General features: G+C 49.2%; 1 protein-coding gene across 2 annotated transcripts; it reads left to right on the forward strand.

Moving 5' to 3' along the window:
* The first annotated feature begins 551 nt into the window (after window positions 1–551).
* On the forward strand, window positions 552–22565 carry XIRP1 (xin actin binding repeat containing 1). 2 transcript variants are annotated; one of them, XM_033164904.1, is made up of 4 exons: window positions 552–723; window positions 10542–10705; window positions 13204–13258; window positions 14470–22565. In XM_033164904.1, the coding sequence occupies exon 4, from the start codon at window positions 14470–14472 to the stop codon at window positions 22045–22047; it is 7578 nt and encodes a 2525-aa protein (XP_033020795.1). In that variant the 5' UTR covers window positions 552–723; window positions 10542–10705; window positions 13204–13258; the 3' UTR covers window positions 22048–22565. The 2 variants fall into 2 exon arrangements, with proteins under 2 accessions (XP_033020795.1, XP_033020796.1); XM_033164905.1 differs by lacking the exon at window positions 552–723 and adding an exon at window positions 7316–7387.
* Window positions 22566–24484: the final 1919 nt, after the last annotated feature.

The following is a 24484-nucleotide window of genomic DNA, read 5'->3' on the forward strand; positions in this document are numbered from 1 at the left end:
GTCCCGTCGGAGGGTATGAGATCACCGGTCTTGACATGCTCAGAGTCACCTTGCCAGTTCCTGTCTTACAGTCTATATTAGTTCGAGGGACCCTTGTCAGGAGAAAATGAGACAGACACCTCTTATGGCCTGGGCTGGACGGGGACAAAAAACAAACAAACAAACAAACAGAACCATTGCAGGTCAAGACCTTGGGCTTAACTGGGCTTTAGACGTGTCTAGTGGTCTGAAATTAGTTTCTGTTCTCATGAGGTGCGTTCGACGTGGTGCCACCAGCCTCGTCGTCATGACACGACACCTCAGAGCATGACTCGGCAAAGTGTCCCTAGCCCCCGATGTGCTTCTTCCCTTACCGAATTACGATTTGCCGATTGGTGGAGGCGGCAGCGGGGGCTTTGCGTACTGAGTCAGCCCTCTTGGCATTGCGGATTTTGCAGGACGTGCCTCGGCTCCTTCCCCTGCTCCCAAACTGGCGTACAAGAAACCGTGATTGACTCAGCCTGATGGAATAGCAGCGCCTGCCCCCTAAAAATAGACCACCCTTTTCATCCTCCCAACATAGCTCAGGATTCCAAGATATAATCAGCTGCGAGGGGCCGGCAGGAGACACTCAGAGCCAGGATCGGAGAGTGGAGCAGGTCTCCTCCCTAGGATATTCCAACGGCCGGGCCTTTCCAAGACACCAACCCAGGACCTGCCACTGCAGATTGCTGGGAACTCTCCGTAAGTCATTTCTTGAGATATTGTAAATGGAAGGGGAAGCTAATGGAAGCTAAATCTGTGGAGGAGATGTAGTTACTGAGATGTAGTTACTAACTCCCGGTGGTAGTTAGCGATTGTCAAATATCTCGTTGAGCGAAGCCAGATTAACATACCTGAACATTTTCTTCGTTCAGCCAAAACGTCTGCTGGATGGTAGTCATGATTATTTTTCTGTAGACAGGCATGTGTTCCTTTGGCCTGGTGAACAGTCACATCCAGATTGCGGCCTGATGCTTTTGGAAGCTAGTCTATCTTTTGATGTGGCATAACTGGTCCCGGGTGGAGCTGTGGTGTAAACCACTGAACCTAGGGCTTGCCGATCGGAAGGTCGGGGGTTCGAATCCCCGCGACGGGGTGAGCTCCCGTTGCTCGGTCCCTGCTCCTGCCCACCTAGCAGTTCGAAAGCACGTCAAAGTGCAAGTAGATAAATAGGTACCGCTCCGGCGGGAAGGTAAACGGTGTTTCCGTGCGCTGCTCTGATTCGCCAGAAGTGCCTTTGTCATGCTGGCCACATGACCCAGAAGCTGTACGCCGGCTCCCTCGGCCAATAATGCAAGATGAGCGCCGCAACCCCAGAGTCGTCCGCGACTGGACCTAATGGTCAGGGGTCCCTTTACCTTTAACTGCTCCCAGATGTGAAGGGTGGCCCTGGATTCGGGTCTCGGGCAAATCCACTGAAAAATGGATAAAGCCAGTATTTCCACAAACGTTTTGGCCTTCCACCCCACCCTCAAGACACACATTTTGGCTCTTCCTGAGATCTTGGAGGGGTTGCTGCCATTCAGAGTCTGAAGCTACAGGTGGTTCTTTCCGACATGTACCTTTTCTGCCTGCCTCCGTTGTATTTTATCTCATATTGTGGTTTTAGGGTGTTATTTCAATTGTCATTGTTGTCATTTAATTACCTGAGAATTTTAGAGCTGGGAGGGGGGATCTTGGAAGGCGCCCAGTCCAAACCTCCTGTGCGATGGAGTGATCAGAACGAAGAACTGTAGAATGGGAAGGGACCCCAAGGATCATCTAGTCCAACCCCCTGCAATGCAGCTAAAGAATCACTGGCAAATGGCCACCCAAGGGCAGCTCTGTATTCCCTAGACCAGGATTCCCCAAACTTGGGTCTCCAGCTGTTGTTGGACTACAACTCCCATCATCCCTACCTAGCACAACCAGTGGTCAGGGATGACGGGAACTGTAGTCCACAAAAACCCAAACAAACACTGGAGACCCAAGTTTGAGGAACCCTGCGTTAGACCACTCTTCCCCAACCAGAGACTCTCCAGAGACTATAACTCCCATCAGTCCCAGCTGAAACAGCTACACATGGAGACATCCTTGCATATAGTTGGTCTAGAGAATGGATGGTTTTACATTGAATGGGTGGAAACCTGATCTGGCGGTTGAGTGACATCAGGTGATGATCACCATGACTTCAAAGAACCACCCAGGGCTTGGAAAGGCCATGCATGGAGCGCCATGGTTCAGCCATCTTGGAGGCAGCACCTGCCATCTGATGGAAGGTGCTTCAAGGCTGCATGTTTCAGGGATTGGCTTTGCAATCGAGTCTCCCAAGGAAGAATCCGGCACGCAGCCAATCCAGCCACTTCTCTCCCCATCCGCACAGGTGATGTCACACAGGATGTCAGGTGGGAGAAGGAAGGTGTAGTTTGGGGAAAACAGCTCCATGGGTCAAATTAGAACCCAACCTGGGCCCAACTCTCCACAGACAAGAGAGGAAGGTGTGGAGAGACTTTCTACTCTTGGGGCATCGCACATCGCAGTCTTTTTGTTGCTGGCTTCAGAAATATATTACATAGCAAGATGAAAGAGTTGGTTCCTAGCCACATGGGGTGCTTATTATGGAACGGACCCCCTATCCCCCCTCATATACAGTGGTACCTTGGTTTAAGAACAGCTTAGTTTATGAACAACTTGGACTGAGAACGCTGCAAACCTGGAAGTAGGTGTTTTGGTTTGTGAACTTTCCCTTGGAAGCAGAACATGCTCCGCTTCCTGTTGAGTGTGTTCCATTTGTAAATTGAGTCCCCCGCTACTATGGGAAAGCACGCCTCGGTTTAAGAACGCTTTGGTTTAAGAACGGACTTCCAGATACGGATTAAGTTCGTAAACCAAGGTACCACTGTAATTGCAGTTCCCAGAGCTCCCTGAGGAGAGAGACCCTCCAAGTGTCCCTATTTTCCAGGGACAGCCCTGGGTTTACAGAAGCCGTCCTGGTTTTTTATTTCATCCCGGAATGTCCCGCTTCCCCTTAAGATGTCCCTATTTTCATCAGAGAAATGTTGGAGGGTATGGACCGAGTGTTAAACCACTCTGATAATTTCAGTTCTGTGAGGGGAATAGGGGCTTCGTCAGAACTCTCAGCATCCTTGGCAAACTACAACTCCCAGAATTCTTGGGGGGGGAACCCATGGATGTTTAAAGCAATAGGATAGCTCTTTAAATGCACGGTGTGGCCTGCGTGAAGAACGAAAGGGAAATGGATCCCGCAATTGCTTTTCATGTTTTTTCATCTTTTCAGCATCCATCGCCTGTAAAACAAACGTGGATGCATTACATTTCATTTTCCATTCATTTTCAGTTTAAAAATGAGCAGCCTTAAAATACCACCCTCTGCCTGTCTGGGCAACTACGCTTCCCGTTCTGCGCCAGCAATGCGACGATAATTCCGAACAATACCAGCAGCTCATGCATTGTATTTCTGAAAGCTCTTTAACATTCCAAAGGGTTTCAGGATCCCTCCTGAAACCCCCGGCCTTTTGCGCAGGAATGAAACTGGGCTTCTTCTCTCGCCAGCTGCCCGCTTGAAGGCAAACCTCCTCTCGCCCCCACATCCCAAAATGCCGCCGGCAGTTGTCACTCGTCTTTGCATTTTTGAACCAGGAATAGCAGCTCTGCATTCTTTCAAACTTGATTATCTCCCCTGCCTGCCCACCCAACCCCAAACCCTGGTTTCTCTCTCAGGCCAAATGTAACAAGCACAGTGACTTTTGTCTCAGACAAGGGGCCATTTGCAAGGAATGTGTGCGAGAGGGGTGGGGGGAGAGAGACTGCCCCTTCCGAGCTGTCAAAACTACGGGTTAAGAAGAAGGAACTTGTTAATTCTGCACCATCAGCTATTCAATGGACGTATGTATTTGCCTGCTCAAAAGTAAAGCCCCCACAGAGCTCGGTGAGGGATAAGATTGCAGCCTAAATGGGCTTGCATGTGTCGTGGAATACGGAGCAAGCCCGGAGGGTAGGACTCGAACCAATGGCTTCAAGTTGCAAGAAAGGAGATTCCAACTAAACGTCAGGAAGAACTCTGTGACAGTAAGAGCTGTTTGTCAGCAGAACTGTCTCCCTTGGGATGTTGTAGACCAGACCACAGGCAAAGTCGGCCCCGCTCCAGATGTTTTGGGACTACAACTCCCATCATCCCTGACCACTGGTCCTGTTAGCTAGGGATGATGGGAGCTGTAGTCCCAAAACATCTGGAGCGGGGCCGAGTTTGCCTATGCCTGTTGTAGACTCTACTTCCTCGGAGGTTTTTGAAGCAGAGGTTGGATGGCCGCTTGTCATGGATGCTTCAGCTGAGATTCCTGTGCAGCAGGGGGTTAGACTAGAGGACCCTTGGGGTCCCCTCCAACTCTACAATTCTGTGATTCTATTCTACTATTCCAAAGACCTATTTCCAACTGCCTTCAAACTTCATCGCCTGCCTGGACCAGAAAAAGCCAGAGAGAGAGAGAGAGAGAGAGAGAGAGAGAGAGCTGTCAGGCCCTGGGATAGTGTTGCTCCATCAGGAATGCAGACAGGATCAGGGGCCTGGCAGCAGGACAATGGCCTGCCAGCACAAAGACGGAAAGGGGGCGGGACAGGGCGGGGTCAGGGGGGCTGAGCCTACACCCATTGCCTGAATGGGGCATGCATATAGAGCCGGACCCATCACCCTCCAGTTAAAAGGATGCATTGGCTTCTCCCCACCCACCCACCCCCACCCCGGCTATTATTGCTGCTTATCCATCTATGAGAATCCCACGAGCGGCGCCGGCGCTTAGCAAGCCTTTTGTCAAGGCCCGAATTATCTTGCAGCGGAGCAAAGGGAGAGGGATTAGGGGAGAGGCCACGCGAGTGAATTCCTTAACTTCCAGCCACAGATACTCAGGCCGTTGGAAGGCAGGGCTGGGATGGTTGACGTCCTTGGTCCAGGCCAAGATGCCTCTCCGTAGCAGATGGAGTACAGCTGGAAGGAAAAGGTGGTGGGTAGCAGCCGAAACTGAATTTTTGCAAATTTATTCAGTCTTTAAAAAATAGGTTTTTGAGTGCGAGGAATTCAAATCTGCTTTTATTTTGTGATTGGGCAACACTGGAAATCCCCTTGGAATGACACTACATGACTTCATGGAGGTGGGGAGAAAATGGCACGCAGGGGCTTTTTGCAACCAGAAAGGTCTCTGTGGTCATCACTGCTGCCCCATCGAATCATGGGGTTGGAAGGGACCCTGAGGGTCACCTGGTTCAACTCCCTGCCATTGCAGGAAACTTTTCCCCAACATGGGTCTCGAACCCACAACCCTGTGAATAAGAGTCTCATGCTCCACCGACGGAGCTATCTGAGCTGATGTGGCAGTGAGAATGTTTTATTATTATTCTTCTTCTTAAAAAATGAACTTACAAGGAACTTCCACTGCTTCCTAAGGAATCAAAACTTTGAGGGAATATCACCCCTCCCCATTTTATTTAACCCCCCCCCTCACCAAATTTCAAAGCTTAAAGTTCTTCCAGTTCAGCACTAAATCCCCTTGCTTCCTCCCCTTGGCTTTTCCCTTGCAAAGACGGTTTGGGATTCCTAAGATTCCATGACGTTCAGTGAAGACTGTCACACACAAATCACACCAATGAGGGCTTTGGGTATATTCCAGGGGAACATTTCTACTATGGCATGACTGCATGGTGGGTTTGAATGCACGAGCAGGGGAGGACTTTGGTAAACTTTCGTAATATGGCGCCCTGTGCAAGGCCATAATTTTGTGCCCCAAAATTGATATTCTCAATTTGCACCCCCTCGGCTCAGCACCCGGCGTGGGGGAACTGCCCGTACCACCCTAAATCTAGCAATGGCAAGACAAACTAGTCTTAAAATCGACTCTTAACAGGGTTGTTGGTCTGTACAGGCTCTTCTCAGTAGAGATGAGGCCAATGTGACCCACAAGAAAGAAAGAAAGAATTCTGTGTTTTCTAGTACCTGCTTTGCCTCACTCACCGTACTCAATTCCAGTACAGTGGTACCTCGGGTTAAGTACTTCATTCGTTCTGGAGGTCCGTTCTTAACCTGAAACTGTTCTTAACCTGAAGCACCACGTTAGCTAATGGGATCTCCCGCTGCCGCCACGCCACCAGAGCACGATTTCTGTTCTTATCCTGAAGCAAAGTTCTTAACCTGAAGCGTTATTTCTGGGTTAGCGGAGTCTGTAACCTGAAGTGCCTGTAACCTGAAACATCTGTAACCCGGGGTACCACTGTACTGTGAAGGATGGAAAGCGGGGGGAGGGGAGAGAGAGAGAAAGGCTTAGCCTTAGGCTGGAGCAGGGGTCAGCAAACTTTTTCAGCAGGGGGCTGGTCCACTGTCCCTCAGACCTTGTGGAGGGCCGGACTATTTTTTTTATTTTTTATTTTTTGGAGGTTTTTGCTCCAGGGCTTTGCAGCAAACATCTCTTCCTCATAATCATTCAGCCACACGGGGCACCTCTAGGCTTTTTCAGCATTTTTGCAGATACTGGGATAATATTTAGGTTGGTGCAATTGATGTGTCCTGTCATCCACTTTAAAAGAGAAACCAAATAGTCGCAGTTAGGAAAGTGACAGGGAAAGGCATTGAAATTCGTGGGACGTCTGAAGGATTAATGGGAAGTTGTCTAAATAACCTGCAACCCAATCAGGAATAATGCTCAGTAAAGACCCAACAAAATCTAAACCCCGCAGGAGTTTTGTGCAAGCAAAGTAGGAAGAACTGTCAGCCAATAGGTGGTCTGGGGGGGGGGGGAATACATACATAGTGGATCGCTATATCTTGCCCACTGTTAAATTCAGCCCTAGGTTTGCAAGTTCCTCCTTAGGTGAAACATCAGAGAAATATCGAGGGAAGCCAAAAGGATTTCGGCAAGGGTAGGGAAACTCCTCGTTGTGGGGTGGCATGCTGTTAAGGCAGCAATGCTGATGAAAATAATCAAGGCTTGGTGCGATCAGTGCATGGATGAATTGCTGCCCAAGGAAGAAAGGCAGGTTGCGATGAAACACAAGACACAGCTCACACCAGGCTAGGCTGGGTGATGTGCCTCTCTGCTGCCACAGAGAGAGAAATCCTGCTGGCATTTGGGGCAGCCACAGCAGGGCTTATGCCGAGACACACAATAGGTTTTTTTTGCTTAGCAGGCCTCTTTGTCCGGGGCAGATGGATTCAGCAGCAAAGCTGACAACACGCTCTTGGCCACCTCCGGCATAGAGGCTGGGCGCTGAGCTTGCAGCTTTGCCCTTTTTTAAAAAAAATAGGCGGTTGCGTCTGTCGGCAAGCCAGGGGTGGATGGTGGCACTCAGCCGGTCTGGAGAAGGAAGCCATCGATGCTAACAGGTGGGTGGCACCGCTGGACGACACGCTCGCCGTGGTTTTAACGTAGCGGCAAAACGGGGCAGGGCAGGAAGCGGGAAGAAGAGAAGGAATTGTCTATTTGAGTATATATTCTGGATCTTGGAGCAAATCTGGGTATTGCGTGAGCATTTTTAGTAATGACGGCTACAGTGGAGAGAGAAAACGAGTCAAGTGTAAAACAGCCTCTGCCGACCTCATGGCCTTTTGGACTACTGCTGATGGGAGTTGTAGTCCGCAACATCTGGAAGGCAGCCAGTTCAGCAGAGAGTGATGTACAGGACGGGTTGAGCATTGTTGACTACTCATTTGAGCTATTTGTAGCAAGGAAGGAAGTGTGAGGTGTGAGGCTGTGCTCATACCGCACACCTTAACATTTAGACATTAACCATGTTTCTCGGCACCAATGGGATGCTTTCCTCCAGATGCAATAGCAGTTACGGTGTGTGTGTGTGTGTGTGTGTGTGTGTGTGTGTGTGTGTGAGAGAGAGAGAGAGAGAGAGAGAGAGAGAGAGAGAGAGAGAGAGAGAGAGAGAGAGATTGAAACAGAAGTGGAGGCAAAGAGTTAAAGCCCTCCCCCAACCATGATCCCAGTTTGGGTCAGTGCCCCTCCCATATGGCTGCTATTTAAAAAAACCACTTGCATGATTATCGCCAAGTCATATCATGGGTGTAGCCAGGATTTATTTGGGGGGGGGGGCAGGGTTTACATTGGGGGGCCAGAACAAAGTTATCTGCAACACAACTGGTCAGTAAGTTAAGTACTTTAATTTATTTACTTAATTTGGGGGAGGGGGAGCTGCCCCCTGCCCCCTGGCAACACCTATGGGTTATATAGGATGTCGGAGGGTGGGCGTGGCTTGAGAGAAATGGCCTGGCAGGCCAAATTGGAAACACTACTGGGTCAAATTAGGCCCGTGGGGCTGGAGTTTCCCCGCTCCTCTTTTTAAAAAAGGGAAAGCCTGTCTGATTTTCATTTTCTGCCAGAAGTGTAAGGAGTTTGCAGGCCTGGGTCCCCCCCCCCCCACTTCTGACTGCCGTTGGGCTGAGGACATGCACCTGGTTGGTCACACTGACAGCAGGATGAGTCACTGGCCTGATCCAGCTGGCTCCTCTTACGTTCTTATATGCAATCCAAATATTTTTCCCCCCTTCAAAAAAAAACCGTCGTTGGCATTTCCAGGCTGAGAACCAGCCACACTGGTGGCCACCATGCTTTGCTTTGCTTTCTCACAGAGGAATTGGACTGGAGACTCCTGAACGCTTTCCAAACTACCTTCTGTTGCATTTCAGCCACTTCACTCTCCTGTGGTCTGTGGCTTCCTGACTCTGTTCCATGGTCATAACTCTCGGTTCTTGCTGCTGTCAATCTCTCCCTGCTCTCAAGTTGCAGGCTTACCCAAAAAGTTTGCTCTCACCTGCTTGGTTTTACACTTCAGTAGACCCATACCTCACAAGCGTCCTGGAAAAAAAACCAGAACATCCTGCTTTTTCACGCGAGAGCACTGTGATCTTGCGTGGTTTTGCACTGAGATCTCACCTTGCAAAAGCACTTATTTTGGAGCTGCGATCTCGTGCAGCACTCCAAAATGTGCACTTTTGGGTGAGAGCACGCCCCCCCCATGTGTGTCTTTTGGGCTCTGTGATCTCTTGCAGGTCAAGCCACTTGCAGGGAGCACAGACAAGAAGTTCCATGTCACCGTTGGGGGACTCAGCATGTTGGTGGGTATGGGGACCTTGCCTTGTCTGGGACAGAGCTTGATTCTGCGACAACTTCCCATTATCCCTCCCAAGAAACACATTTCCCCACTTGGAGCTCAGGGCTGGGGAAATTTCAGGGACGCACCCAAAACATCTGGAACAATGTTTGATTCTGAGTCTGGATTGACTACTAATTTGGATGCCACACATCACAGAGGAGCATTAATTAAGTTGCCAGGCCACAGCAGAAATTGGTTGCTTGCTACTAATAATGTGTCCACATTTGGACACTGAAGTTTAAGGACAGATACCACATGATAAACACGAGCCTGCAGTGTGATGCAGCTGCAAAAATGCCGAATGCAACTCTAGGCTGCCTCAACAGGAGCATAGTGTCCAATGGTATTGTTGCGTTCTGCTTTGGTCAGACTTTGGCTGGGATACTGTACATACTTCTGGAAGGGACCACAAGGATCATCTAGTCCAGCCCCCTGTGATGCAGGAATCTTTCAGCCAACGTGGGGCATTGAACCCGTGACCCTGAGATTAAGGCCAGAGGAGGGTGGGAAAGACGAAGAGGGGAGATTGAAGCAGTTGGGAATCTTTAGCATGGAGAAGAGATAAAAATGCAGTTTGAAAGGATACATCCAAAACTGATGCAAATTTTCAAGGTGGTTTTTAAAAGACTGATGAGGGGGTGAGAAGGTACGTGTGAATGTGACGCAGGGCGGAAATAGACTGATCTGCCCTACATAAGCATGGCCTCAGGATGTGAAGTGGGGCTTATAAAAAGAGACCCCCTCAAAGAAGCATGTTTCTCAGTAAAAGAAGAGAACTCTGTATTGTGGGCATCTGCACAGCGAGAGTCAGATGCCTAGACTGGCTGGGGCCGCCATACCTGGCCGGCCTGTTGCATCAGTTGTGCTCACGATAGATGTGTCACACACTGGAATAATAAGTACAAGGCATCCCCGTGGTTCAGCATGGGCCTAGTAAAAAAAAGCCCTGTTGAGTTCAACAAGACTTCTTTGCAAGGGCTCACCCTCACTGTTCCTTTGCTTCCAGGGTTAACAACCGCAGGGCTTGTTTTTAGTACCTTGTAGGCCAGATTTAGCTGTGTGGCCATCAGTTGCTAACCAGGATCATACGTTATCTGAACCCTGAAATAGTAAGCTTCCTAGCAGGAGGCTGAGGCTTCACTCCACAAAGGGGCAAATGCTGGGATAGCTCAGTTGGTAAAACACGAGACTCTTAATCTTAGGGCCGCGGGTTCGAGCCCCTCGTTGGGCAAAAGATTCCTGCATTGCAGGGGGTTAGACTAGATGACCCTTGGGGTCCCATCCGACACTACAGTTCTATGATTCTGTGAAGTAGTATTTCCACTGATGCTGGAACTCTGGCACATATCTTAGCGTATCTATCTTTGTCCCTGTTCCAGATGAGAGGACCCTGGGAGTTTTAAGCAGCTCCGGCCACCAAAGCCACATACTTCGCCAAGGACACAGGACGGCCTCGTTCCCCTCTGTGAAGGAGCGGTCAGTTCTCTATCTGTCTCAGGCAGCAGCTGCCGCTGCGGATCTCCCCGGTGGTCTGACAGAACCAGTAAGTTTCTCAGCCTTGACATTCTTCCCATTTTTCCGAGCTAAAGGAAGTATTTGAGCGATGCCTTCCTCCGGCAAATGGTCATACTGGAGCAGGGGAGAATTGGGGCACAGGGTGAATGCTATTATGGGAGTGTGTTTTTGTGGTCATCTCCCTCTGTCCAAGTAGCTAATATACAATGCATAGATCTGAAAAGGCTGTAGGGCAATTTTAAAAGTCCAAATAGTTGCAAACACTGTGTTCAAATTCGCATCAGCTTGTTTCAGGGCATGTCCATGCGATGGCTTAGCTGGTTAGAGCGTGGCGCTGATAATGCTAAGGTTGCAGGTTCAATCCCTGTATGGGATTGAATATTCCTGCATTTCAGGGGGTTGGACTAGATGACCCTCAGGGTCCCTTCCAGCTCTACAATTCTACGATAACTAACATGAATTAGGAATGGTGGAGAAATCCAATCCGGTTCATATTTCAGCATTAACCATCCTAATTTGCACTTTCGACACAATATGTTGACTGAAGCACAGCTCTCCTTCAAAATTTGTACTTCTAATTTTGCAATGCAGGTCTCCAACCAAATCATGTGTGCAAAATTAATATATTGGGGGGGGGGGTGGCTCTGTAGAAATAGACATGTTGGTGAAAACAACAAAAGCATATATATATATATGCATTTTATTAAGGAAAAATTGCTTGCAAGCCTATAATACAAAAATGTATATATTAGGAGAAATTTGCACTAAAACGCTGGTGATTTTTTAATTGGCTTTTAAAAAAATGCCTACTGGTGCAGGCATGTTGAGAACTGAACTTACTGCTGGAAAAACGAGGGGACAGAAGCTGAAAATGAGCAGCCAGCCCAACATGAATCCAGAGTGCTCAGATGCAAAATACATCAGGGCTCTTGCACATTTAACAGTCATATAGAAGAGGACTTGCCTAGTGGTGCAGCAATAAAACCACTAGCACATTTGCAAAGCTAAGCAGGGTTCAGTGTGGCTTCAAATTGGATGGGGGACCGCGTGTTGAGATTCATGCATTGCAGGGGGTTGGACTAGACTAGATGACCCTTGTGGTTCTCTTCCAACTCTACAATTCTATGATTTTATGAAAGAGCCTGGTTGCCAGAGGAGGCCAAATGGCCACCTAGCATCATTTTCTCACAGGGGCCAACCAGGTGCTCCATGGGGATGATGATGATGATGATGATGATGATGATGATGATGATGATGATGATTTATTACTTATACCCCGCCAATCTGGCTGGGTTTCCCCAGCCACTCTGGGTGACTCCCAACAGAATATTAAAAACTCAATAAAAGATCAAACATTAAAAACTTCCCTAAACAGGGCTGCTTTCAGATGTCTTCTAAAAGTCAGATAGTTGTTTATTTCCTTGACATCTGATGGGAGGGAATGCAATGAGGGAACCACCAGAAGGGCCTCAGTGCTGGACCTCAGAGTCCTGGTGGAATGATGGGGGTGGAGATGCTCCTTCTGGTATACTGGGGCGAGGCCGTTTAGAGCTTTAAAGGTCAGCACCAACTCTTTGAATTGTGCTTGGAAATGTACTGGGAGCCAATGCAGGTCTTTCAGGGAAACCCTCCTGGAAGACCTGAGCACATCAGTATTCTGACCACCTGCGATTCCGAGCAACTGGTACCCAGAGGCGAACCTTCCCTGACACTGGAAGCAGTTGTATAACCATCGTGGCTAGTAGAGATCAATTGCCTTACCTTCCGATTTTTGTAAAAGCCATCCAAGTGGGTGGTCAGCACTGCATAGTGTCTAAATTTTAACAGCTGGAATTCCCTCTTCCACACAGCTGCCAAAAGTGCAGGACCCCTGCTCTCTTTTTCATGTGCCCACCCTGCCAAAGAACCTGGGGGATAACAGTTGGTGAGAGTGCAGAGGACTCTCTTTTGGGAACCCCAGTCTCCCCGATCCCATCCTATGCTGCTGCCACATTGAACTACAACTCCCAGAATTCCATGTCCAATGGCAGAGGCGGGTTTGGGGCAGCGCGGTTGGTTCCTCTGCAGGGCCCAAGGGGACGTCTTCTTGCCTCCTTCCCAAAGCCTAGTTAGCTCTTGCCCAGCTTTGGGAAGGAGGAAGGAGGGCTCTAGGACCATGCCAGAGCCACAAGCCTCCTTCCCAAAGCCTGCACCTCCCTTACCCGGCTTTGGGCTGGGGGGTTGTGTGTCAAATTTTGGCCCCGCACAGGGTGGCAGATTACCATGGTCCACCCCTGGCTCGTCAAACCAGTCTATGCATGTAGAGCAGGACAAATACGCCTCCGCTATGGTGAAACTGAAAGATTAGAATATTAAGATAAAATAGCTTTAGTGAAATGCGCCTATACACTGACATTGAATTTGGTATTTCCATATTTGTAGCTTACAGGCCTACCAATATGTATTTAGTGATGTGTGTGTGTGTGTGTGTGTGTGTGTGTATGCATATATATATATAAATAAATCTACTCTCTGTGTTTCGTTCAGAATTTCATACACAAGATCCCCTTTTAATTCTCCGCATAACCAGAAAGCAAATAAGGTAGGAAATGCTGCAAACATGGGTGTGGTTGCTTAATCCAGTATCTGTAGGCAGTTGTGCGGTTTATGCTAACAATTAATGCAGGCTTTGTGTCTCACGCTGAGCTTCAACATCACCTTGTGTTTTAAACCTCACTAATGTAGAATTGGTGGAAAGCACTAAACGGCAATTGAAACTGGAGTGATTTGCAGTTTGGTTTGCAATGTACTGATTTTTGTTGTTGTTGCATTGCTGTTGTTTACTAATACACTGTCCAGACTTTTGTTTACTGGAAATGCTTGTGCATCCAACTGAGGGACTCATACTGTACAAAAAGGGGGTGGGCATCACCTGTTTAAATTCTGAGCTACCCATTGCATTCTCTGCGATGTCGGATTCCTCTCAATGGCACCCTTTATTCAAAGCATAACAAAAAACATCAAATGATACATCCAAACAGCTCCGTAAGACATATTTCAGTCCAAAGTATAGGCTCAGCATCTTACAAAATATGAAATAATTCCAGCAGACCTCGAAGCAGAGGTCTGTCTCTTCCCACAGCCTGCATTCCTGCCTGAGGCTGTGTGCTCCTGGAGAGCTTCATTTACAGCCTCACTCTCACAGAGCCTGCAAACAAAAAGCTCCAGCCACCACCCTTCCATGATGGCGAATTTGCAGTTCAATGTCTCTCATGTGATCTAAGGTTAAACACTCACATGTTAGCTAGCAGAAAACAACTCAGTTAAAGCTCAGAGTCTGAATGCTGCAGTGGAATTTTCCAATGTTAAACCTTTCAGCAATATGCAGGCATTCCCATATCAGTGTGAATTAAACAATTATACTTAACACAGGGGAGCTGATCTTGTAAAGGGAGGAGAGAAGTGACCAGAGGTCATGGCACCTGCACTCGCTCAAAAATTGAAATGCACCCATTTGGCAACCCCTCTTCTAGCTAAATAGAAACATAGGACTTAAAACACCTGGGAAGAGTTTGTGTTGTAGCTTCTCACTGAAGTTATGGGCATCTTTAGCACCACTAACCGGAAACCAGTTGTGGTGGTTGTGCGAGTTTGGAGTGGTGTGGCGCTTGTTGTGCTTTGCAGGTACGGAATGAACACGCAACCAGGCATATTAACCCAAGCTGCTGCATGGATTTGGCCTTTCTCACTAACAAACTGGTGTATTGACGAAGGGATTATGCTGACTTTAAAAAAAAAATTGTTTCCTTAAAGATGGCAGAAGCTCACAACGAAAAGTCTTCTAAGGCAAACATCAAGTCGGATGAGGATTTGCTCCCACCTCCTCTACCCCAGGATTCTGCCTCAGCCGCACCCTCCGCTCCCGCGAATCAGGATACTAACCCACTGCCTCCACCTCCTCCCAAGGAGTCCTTCTCCAGGTTCTACCAGCAGCGTCAGGTGAATGAGCTGAAGAGACTTTACCGCCACATGCATCCAGAGTTGAGGAAAAATCTGGAAGAGGCTGTGTCAGAGGACCTGGCAGAGATGCTGAGTACTGACGACCCCGGCGCACAGGCCGTAGTTAATCTAGACGCAGTGCTTCCAGGAGAGGTACAATCCATGCGCTGGATCTTTGAGAACTGGACACTGGACTCCATTGGAGAGCATCAAGCCACCAAGAAGCTGACGGAGGAGGAAGGCATCCCGAGCGGAGACGTGAAGAACAGGTCCATGAAGTTTGAAAGCCAGCCGTTCAACGGAGACAACCTGGTCCCTTCGGCCCAGGCATCTGAGAAGCAACATGCCAAAGGGGATGTACACACGGCTCGGTGGTTGTTTGAAACCCAGCCGTTAGACTCCTTGAACAAAATGTATTTGGACGAGACCGACTTGCAAGAGGCAGTCCTCAAAGAGCCCGTGCAGAGAGGGGATGTGAAGGGGGCTGCCCGGCTCTTTGAAACCCATTCCTTAGACGCCTTGGGCCGCTGCAGTTCGGTGGAGGAGCAGAACATCTTGCAGCTGAAGTCGGAGATTCAAGAGCTCAAAGGTGACGTCCAGAAAACCATCAAGCTCTTCCAAACCGAGCCCCTCTGCGCCATCAGGGACAAAACAGGAAACATGCACGAGATCAAGTCTGTCTGCAGAGAGGAAATACAGAGCAACGCCGTGAAGACGGCCCGCTGGCTCTTTGAGACCCAGCCTCTGGACACGATCAACAAGGACACCTCCAAAGTACAAGTCATCCGAGGGATATCGCTGGAGGAGGTGGCCCAGGGGAACGTCAGCGGAGCCAAATGGATGTTCGAGACGCAGCCCCTGGATGCCATAAAGGAAATTACCGTGGAAGAAACAGACTTCAAGGCTTCTCCAGACCTTATCCAAGGGACCGATGTTAGTAAGCAGTGCCTCCTTTTTGAGACTCAGCCTCTCGACGCCCTGAAAGGAGAAGCCTCAGACAGCATCCCAGCCAAGGAAGAAGTTATCAAAGGGGACGTGAAGTCAACCCTTTGGCTGTTCGAAACCCAGCCGATGGAGATGCTGAAGGACGACTTCGAAGTGGGTCATTTGAAGAAAGTAGAGCTTTCAGAGGAGGAGAAAGGAGCGGTGAGGCAAACAAAGCACGTCTTCGAGACCTGTCCTTTGGGCAGCATCTCCAAAACTCCACCTGAGGACTCCTCGGCCACTAGTGTACAAGAGGTGGAGAAAGGAGACGTGAAGGCCTTCAAGAGCCTCTTTGAGACCCTCCCTTTAGATAGCATTAGGCAAGCGAGCACAGAGGAGGCTATCAAGGAAGGAGAGGAAATAGTTCCAGGGAACGTCAAAGCCAATCAGCTGCTGTTTGAGACGACGCCTCTGTACGCCATCAAGGACAGCTTTGGAAACTTCCACAAAGTCACCTCTGTGAGCAGAGAAGAGGAAGTTGTGGGCGGAGATGTCAAGAGCTACAAGTGGATGTTTGAGACCAAGCCCTTGGACCAGTTTGACGACAGCATCCAAAAAGTGGACCTTATCAAGGGGATCACTAAGCAGGAGGTGGTTGCCGGGAACGTGGAGACAGCCAAGTGGCTCTTTGAGACGCAGACCATCAATGTCATCCACAGTCAGATGAACCAGGCAGAGCAGAAGGTCTCTGAGAAAGGAGACCCTTCCCAAGGGGGTGACGTGAAGACCTGTAGGTGGTTGTTTGAGACACGCCCAATGGACACCCTGTATGAGAAAGAGGAGAAGAAGAAGAAGCAGGATGGAGAAGAGCCTGTGCCACGAGGAGATGTCAAGTCGTGCACGTGGATGTTCGAAACACAGCCCTTGGATTCCCTGAAAGGCCAGGAGGAACAATATCTGCAGGTCAGCAAGACCTATTGCCAGGACGAATTGCAAGGGGTGGATGTGAAAACAGCCAGGCACCTGTTTGAGACGGAACCCTTAATCAATAACGTCACTAGTAATGCAGATTCAAAGAAAATAATCCGGTACTCCAGCCGTGTGGAGATCCAGTCCGGAGAAGTGTCCAGGGTGAAGGAGTTTTTTGAAGCGAAGCCCTTAGATTCAGCTGGTAAGTCCAGCCCGTCCGTGAAGGCAATCGATATCCCAGCAGATGGGAACATTGAGGCAGGGGCAGTGCACAAGTTTACCTGGCTCTTTGAAAACTGCCCCATGGATACCTTGAAAAGCAGCACGGAGGGCATTCAAGAGGTGCCCCCCGAAAAGGACATCCGGGGTGGAGATGTCGGGGGCAAGAGATTCGTCTTCGAAACCTACTCCCTAGATCAGATCCACGACAAAGAGAACGAGATGCAAATCAAGAAAATCCAGGAAGAGACCATGAACAAGGACAGCGTCAAGTCCTGCACGATGCTGTTTGAAACACAGCCTCTCTACGCCATCCAGGACAGAGACGGGGGATACCACGAAGTCACATCTGTGAAGAAGGAAGAAATCATGAAAGGGGACGTGAAAGGCGCCCGGTGGCAGTTTGAGACCAAACCCTTGGACCAGATCAAGAAAGACGAAGAGGTGTTTGTGATCAGGGCTGTTACCCAAGAGGACGTCAAGAAGGGAGATGTCCAAACAGCCAGGTGGAGGTTTGAAACGGAGCCTCTGGATTCCATCGCTGATGAAAAGAGGCCTGTCTTGAAAACCGTTGACGACGTGCCGAAGGGAGATGTCCAGTCCAACAAGCAACTCTTTGAATCAGAGCAAGTGAGTCGAAAGAAGTATGTGAGGATGGTCAGTGTCAGCGATGTCAAGCAAGGAGATGTGAGGACATCCACCTGGCTTTTTGAAAACCAGCCTATTGACTCCCTCAGAGGAGAATCTGAAAGCACCTCCAGCCTGAACACGGTACAGAGGGAGGACATTGCCAAAGGGGACGTGAAACGCTGCACGTGGCTGTTTGAGACTCAGCCCATGGACAGCCTCAAGGACACAGAGGCTTCCGCGAGCGCCGAGCCCCAAGAGCTGGTCCCTCAGGCCGACGTGAAGAGCACCACGTGGTTGTTTGAAAGCACTCCTCTGGACAAGCTCAGCGCTTCTCAACACTGCACAGAAGCAGAAGTTAGGGAGAGAACCATAAAGGACACTTTGGACGTTCTCTTCTCCTACCAAGTGATCCAACACGATGGCATCCTTATCGAAGCCAACGACATTGAGAGCGTCAAGATGGCCAAGTATCAACTCGGCAGTCAAGGAGCCCCCGAAATCCAAAAGGAAGAGGTCATGGGAGGCAACCTGCAAAGGATCTTGATGCGGCTGCTTCAGAGGCCCAACGTGGAGAGCCAGGGGGTTTTGGTGCAGGAAAAAGAGAGCGGGGATATCAAAATCAGTGCAGTGCAGCTATTGGAGTCTGGCAAGGCTGAAAAGAACCAAGAGGAGTTGAGCAGCAATGCGGCAAAGGCTCTCCAAGAAGTTCTTAGCCAAGACACCTCAAGCAAGAAAGGGGTCGTTATGCAGGAGACACAAATGGGGTCGGCAAACTTGACCATCTACTCTCTCCTTCCCCGCGTTGCTCAACAGCAGCAGTTTGTCAAGGGGGATGTCAAGTCGACGATTGGGAACCTGCTGGCTTCTGCCCAGGAGCAGAGGGCAACGGCGACCGTCCGAAGAGAGGACAATGAGAGAGGCAATGTCCAGCTGTACACCAGCTGCATCGAAAAGGGAGACCTGGATTACTTAAAGAACCTCCAAAGGGATTCCGAGATAGAGGGCCTGGTTTCCTCGCAAGCAAAAGAGGAGCCCCTGAAAACGGTGGAAGAGGTCAGAGTATCTCCTGCCCAGCTGCAGGAGGAAAAAACTGTGACAGCAGCAGCAGCAGCAGACATTGTGCTGGGGAATAGCAGTGGGGCTAAGCGAGAGGTCTTATGTGAGAGCAAAGAAGGTACATTAGAAAGGAAAGTGATGAATGCAAGTGACCTAGGTTCCTCTGCGCACTGGCTTGCGCAAACCCCACCCCCTGTGATAGTCAAAGAAGGTCTCGTTTCTGGGGGTGTTAATTTGCCCGTGCAGTCAGTGCAAAAGGCACAGAATGGTAGCCACAGGGTAGCCAGAGAAGAACAAATTATCTTGGGCAACAGGAAAGAGGGCACAGCCGACACCACAACCACCACCACCACCACCAAAGTGGCAGATCAGAAGGATAATACAGCTGGGGTGACCCACTGTTCCACGGTAGGGGAAGCCAGCCAGCCGGCGGCACAGCCCAAAACGCAGGTTCTGGGGAGCGACCTTCAAGCAGCGATGCAAAGCCTACGGCTAGCCACAGCAGAGGCCCAAAGCCTCCAGCACCAAGTCCAGAGCAAGTTGCAAAAGACGACCGGAGAGATTCAGCTGAGCCCCGCACAGCCCCAATCCGTTGCAGCAAACACAGAGGGCTGTGTGGCCGCCAAGCAGCAGCAGCAGCAAGCGAGCAACGTCACCTTCCTCAGAGTGCAGGAGGCCTCCAGGTCCCATGCAAGCGTGTCTAAGAAGACCATGGTGTCCCACGCAAAGGTCAGTGCTTCCGAGGAAGTCCAGGGAGGTGCCCTGCCCTCTGCAGCTGCGCCTAGTGCAGACCTTAGTATTAAGGACGGCCTGTATACTGCCACGCCAGTGAAGCCCTATGTAAACCCATTTGCCGAGTCTGATTACAAAGAGCACTCTTCCGTTCCAGAAGAACGAGAGCAAGAGGCGATAATCAGAGGGGATGTAAAGACAGCTATCCGAGCCCTCCAGAGTGCCGCCACAGAACAGAGGCAAGTAGACAAGGAGGACGTTGTCCGCGGCAACTTAAAAGCCGCGCTCGAGTCCCTGGAGAAGTCTAACGTTAATGTCTCCAAAGGAGATTTTAAAGCGGCTATGATATACAGGAATGCAGGGCTGTCCCATTCCAGTTGTAAAAAGAAACAGGAGTCTCAGGCTGTTAGTAGTCAGGCAGCTGCTGTAGCGGCTTCAGGCTCGCAAGCTCTTAATGACTTTCCTCCTCCTCCTCCTCCAGTTTCAGCTTCAGTGACGGCCGAATGCAGCTCGCCACCCCCAGCCAAACTGAGAGAAGCAGAGGCTGTAGAGAGTTGCCTACCCACACCACCCCACGTTCCTCAGACTCTCCCTCCTCCACCCGCCAAGCCCAGCAACCAGAGTCCTTTAGAGAAGCCGCAACTTCCCCCCAAGCCAGACGTTCTCGCCCCACCCAGGAAGAAACCTGTCCCACCTCCGAAACCAGACTTCCTTTTGAAGGAAGCACCGCCCCACCCTCCCTGCTGCAAGAAAGGGCAGTCGGGGAAAGCGGTGCCTCCCTTTCCCCCACCCAAACCTCCAGCCGCAACTGAGCAGAACAAACCTACGGCTTCCCCCGCAAACCAAGCCAGGGCACCTGGGGAGGCTGACGCATGGAAGAAATCTGCCTGCGGAGAGGATTCGACAGGTTGCCCCGTGCCGACTATCGCCACAGACGTCGCTTTTGAGAAAAGGGCCACGAAATGTACCGTCAAGACTCCTCTGCAAGTAGCAGAAGAAAAATATAAGGCAAAGAAGGAAGACCAAAGCAAAGTGGAAGCGTCTTCATCAGAGGAGATTAAAAATGGGTCAGTTGCCTGCCAAGGAGGGAACTGCCACCCTACTACCCATATCCAAGCATCCCTGGAGTTGTGCCAGCAAGAAAAGACTTGTTTGTTGCCTGGCAAGCAAGATTCCCTCTCGCCTCTTGGATGCCCAATGGGTCTTCCTAACTTGGAAGGTCAGAGGAAGCCATATCTCTCTGCAACGTGCGAGGCCAATATTCTCAGAAAAGGAACCGTCACAGCCCATGTCTCCTCATCGAAGATAGAAAAGGCAGCCGTCATCGGAGCCTCTGCTACAAAGAGAACGAGTCCAAGGGCACAAGAAGAGACACCAGAAACTCCCGGTTCAATGTCTTCAAAATCAAAACGGTTCTTTAAAGGGCACCAGTCTGTGAGCAGCAGGGGGTTAGGAGAACCGGAAGCGAAGGCTGAACAAGAGACGGGGAAGGAAAAACCAGCCGTGGTCATGCGTGAGAAAGCGTGCAGAGAAACCGAAGACGAGCGTCGCAAGAGGCTGTCTGTTCACAAGGAGGAGATCATGAAAGGGAACGTCAAGGAAGCCATGGAGATATTTGAGAACCTGCGAAGGCAAGAGGAGCTGCAGGAAATCTTAACCCGAGTGAAGGAGTTTGAGGAGGAAACCTCCAAGGTGGATGTGAAAGCCTTGAGAAGCCTCTTCGAGGACGTCCCTGACTGGGTGGCGTATCACAAAGCTCACCTGGCGAAACAGCCTAAGGCGGAGAAAGCTGAGCAGATGAAGGAAGCACGTGAAGATGCCGACAGCGTTTCGTCGGTGGAGTTAGCCTTTGAAGATCTAGAGAGAGCCAGTGCTGAGATCATTCATCTAAAGGAGCAGACACTGAGCAGGCTGCTAGACATTGAAGAGACCATCAGGAAAGCCCTGTTGTCTATTTCCAGCCTGAAATCCGAATCAGACATAGCTGGGCTCTCAGGACTTCTCAAGGAGTCTCTTGGGAGTACCCAGAGCCTTGCAGCCGGCAACAACATCCGCAAGATCAGCATCGTCTCCAGCAAAGCCAGACAGGAGAGAGGGGAAGCGGAAAGGAGGCACGAGGTGCCCAAAGTGGAGCTAGGGGTCCCCTGCATCGTTCAGCCTCGAGCGACTTCTCCTTCTTCCCCTTCCTACATCTCCATTCAGTCTGCTGCACGGAAGACTGCAGAATCCCCCAAAATGGCGCGTTCCTCTTCCTCAAACTACTTGGACAGGGCAGCAGAAAGGGACACGTTCGCTCAGGATATTTTTAGCTCCTTGCCACGTCACTCGGTGAGGTCCGACGGCTGCAACTTGACTTTCAGTGAAGGTGAGCATGAGCTCATCAAGATGAAAAAAGGAGGGAGCTTAATTAAGCAGCAGTATCTGCGTAGTCCTGACCATCTCCAACATCACCTTAGCAGCAATGGTGATCAGGAACGGGAGAACCAAGGAGGAGTAGCTCCCCTGAGCTCTTTAAGCCCATCAAATCCAAGAAGGCAGAAAAGCATACTAGAACTTCAGACAAGTCCCGACGGATCCAAGCTCTATGGGGCTACTCGAACCGTAACGGAACAGTATGAGGAGGTGGACCAGTTTGGAAACAAAATAATCACTTCCTCCACCACCGTTACCAAACAGTCAGAGACTCAGACCTCCTCCACATGCGACATGGTCTCATGCCCTACTAGATATGAAGTGACGGCCTCTCCAATCCTTCGCCGGTACCTGAACAGCCCAGCAGAAGACTTCCACTCAAACGGAGGCAACCAGGAAACAGGGGTGGTCTATGTCACTTTCAGCAACTCCAAGCCTGCCAAAAAATGAATCAGATAACAGTGATGGCAGGTGGTCTACCAGCTAGCTAAACTCGCCCCAGGGCTGAAGGTTAAGCCAGCTGATTTTAATAGGACCCAAATAAATGTCTTTAATCCAGCCCGTTCAAGATAAAGGAACTGTAGATTATGGAAATTGCATGACAGGAGAAGCTCTTCAGCTTCGCAAAACTTTTGCAGAACAGTCTTAGGGTTTGTGTAAGACTGTGACTGATGAACTCCAAACCGGTTCTTGAAGAAGAGCCCACCAGCTTCTTGCCGTCACAATACAGACCTGGATTTCAAGCTGCAGGGAAGAGATTGGGGCAACTGCTTTTAAGAGTGTGTTTAAGACTTCTTCTAAGGCTCACCCTGCTGTGTCCTAGGCCAACGGTCCAACGTTCTTTCCCCAAAAATAGACGATCAGATGTTCAAAGCAGAGGTCAAAGAGAGAGGCACTGGACACAACTAAAGAACCAGGGAGCCAATATTGGGGGGGGATCACCAGTGTTGAAGCGATGATTCTTCAACACCAACTTCGTTGGACTGGCCATGTTGTGCGGATGCCCGATTATCGTCTTCCAAAGCAACTACTCTATTCCGAACTTAAAAATGGAAAGCGTAATGCTGGCGGTCAACGAAAGAGGTTTAAAGACTGTCTCAAGGCAAATATTTTAAAAATGTAGTATAAACACCAACAATTGGGAAACACTTGCCTGAGAGCGCTCCAATTGGAGAACAGCCTTTACCAAAGGTGTCACGGGCTTTGAAGACACTCGAACTCAGGACGCAAAGGAGAAACGTGCTAAGAGGAAGGCACGCTTGGCAGATCCACACCGTGATCAACTCCCGCCCAGAATGTCCCCGCTGTGGAAGGACGTGGAAGGATCCAGAATTGGCCTCCACAGTCACTTACGGACTCACCGTTACGACCGTGTTTATGGAAGACAATCTTACTCGGCTACGAGGGATCACCAAAAAGAAGATGCTCAATCTGCGGTGGCCTTCCCCCACCTCTTATTTCGATTGACAGAAGCCCCCCAACCGATTTGATCCTCTTACCTCTCACTTCCCTCCATGCCGTTTGCCCACAGACACACCCATGACTTCTCTATAGCTAGAAATTGAAACAGTTTTTATCGCAGCTGTCAATAGCTTTGGCTTTATTACGTTTCCAACAGGATATTTAGAGCTATCCATATGTGGCAAGAGATCCGTATCAGGATGAAATACATAAACCCATATTTAAGAATTCCTATCATTGTCTTTCCTTCCCTCTTAATGAGAAAATGGGTGGGGGGGAATTCTAGAAAATACCAGGGTGGGTTTGGGGGGGGTTTTGCATATGGATGGTTATTGCTTTCCTTTTTTTTTACAAAAAAAAAATAGAACTGTAATTTATTATTCATTGTTAACATGTCTTTTATTCTTAGACTCCTCTTACCTGTTCAGTATTTAAATCAATTGTGAAACCATGTAAGAGCAATTTTACTACAATGTTTTGTATATTCTCAAGTGGAGATTTTAGGTATTTTGTGGTTGTTGCTGTTGTTTTTTAAATTTGCATTCTGAAGGTAAATTTGACTTCTGAAAAATAACTTGAGTCACTTCATTTGTCTGCGTGGGTGTGCTTAGCCGAAAGAGTTAATTCCTTTGAAATCACCCATCGGATCATTTCTCTTCATGAACTAGTTAAATCTGTGTATTAAAAGAGTCAGATGGGTTTTAAATTACCTTGAAACAACAATGAAGATTCCTGAACGCTTTTACAATGTGGCGTGATGGGGGGGGGGGGCGCCAAAGACCTGTTTGCTATTTTATTTAAAGTGATCAGTTCGGCACCAGTCAGACATTCTTCAATTCTCTTCCAATAACAGCAGTCTGGCGTACAGAAATTAAGAAAGTAAAGAAAAATCACTTTTACTAGCTGGAAGATGGGGGGGGGGGGGGAAACTTCCACATTCTTAATTCCTCTTCAAGGTTGCCTACATTTCTTTATGTCAGACTGCTATTAAGGAAAAGAGTATCAGAACCAGTATCTTTTTACATATTAATCAAATTTATAGACATAAACCTTCAAAACAGGGCAAAAACAGAATAAAACAGAAACACAAGCTCTAAGGACATCAAAATCAATTCAGTGAACTTAAAAATATATACAAACCATCCATACAAACCCTATAAAGGAGATTCATTATAAAGGAGATTCTGACCAAACACCAGGAATAACTTTCTGACAGTAAGAGTGGAACGGTATCTCTCGGGAGGTAGTGGGCTCTCCTTCCTTGGAGATTTTTAAGCAGAGGCTGGATGGCCATCTCTCATGGATGCTTTAGATTCCTGCATTGCAGGGGGTTGGACTAGATGACCCCCCGGGGTCCCTTCCAACTCTTAAGATTTCTATGAGTCTATGACTTCCGGCTCCCTGTCCTGCAGCTGCATAGAATATA

The sequence above is a fragment of the Lacerta agilis genome, chromosome 12, assembly GCF_009819535.1.
Source record: "Lacerta agilis isolate rLacAgi1 chromosome 12, rLacAgi1.pri, whole genome shotgun sequence".
NCBI classification, from domain to species: Eukaryota; Metazoa; Chordata; class Lepidosauria; order Squamata; family Lacertidae; genus Lacerta; species Lacerta agilis.

Bases quoted from the DNA above. Each gene is read 5' to 3' on its own strand.
- XIRP1 (XM_033164904.1), top strand. From the start codon at position 14,470: ATGGCAGAAGCTCACAACGAAAAGTCTTCTAAGGCAAACATCAAGTCG.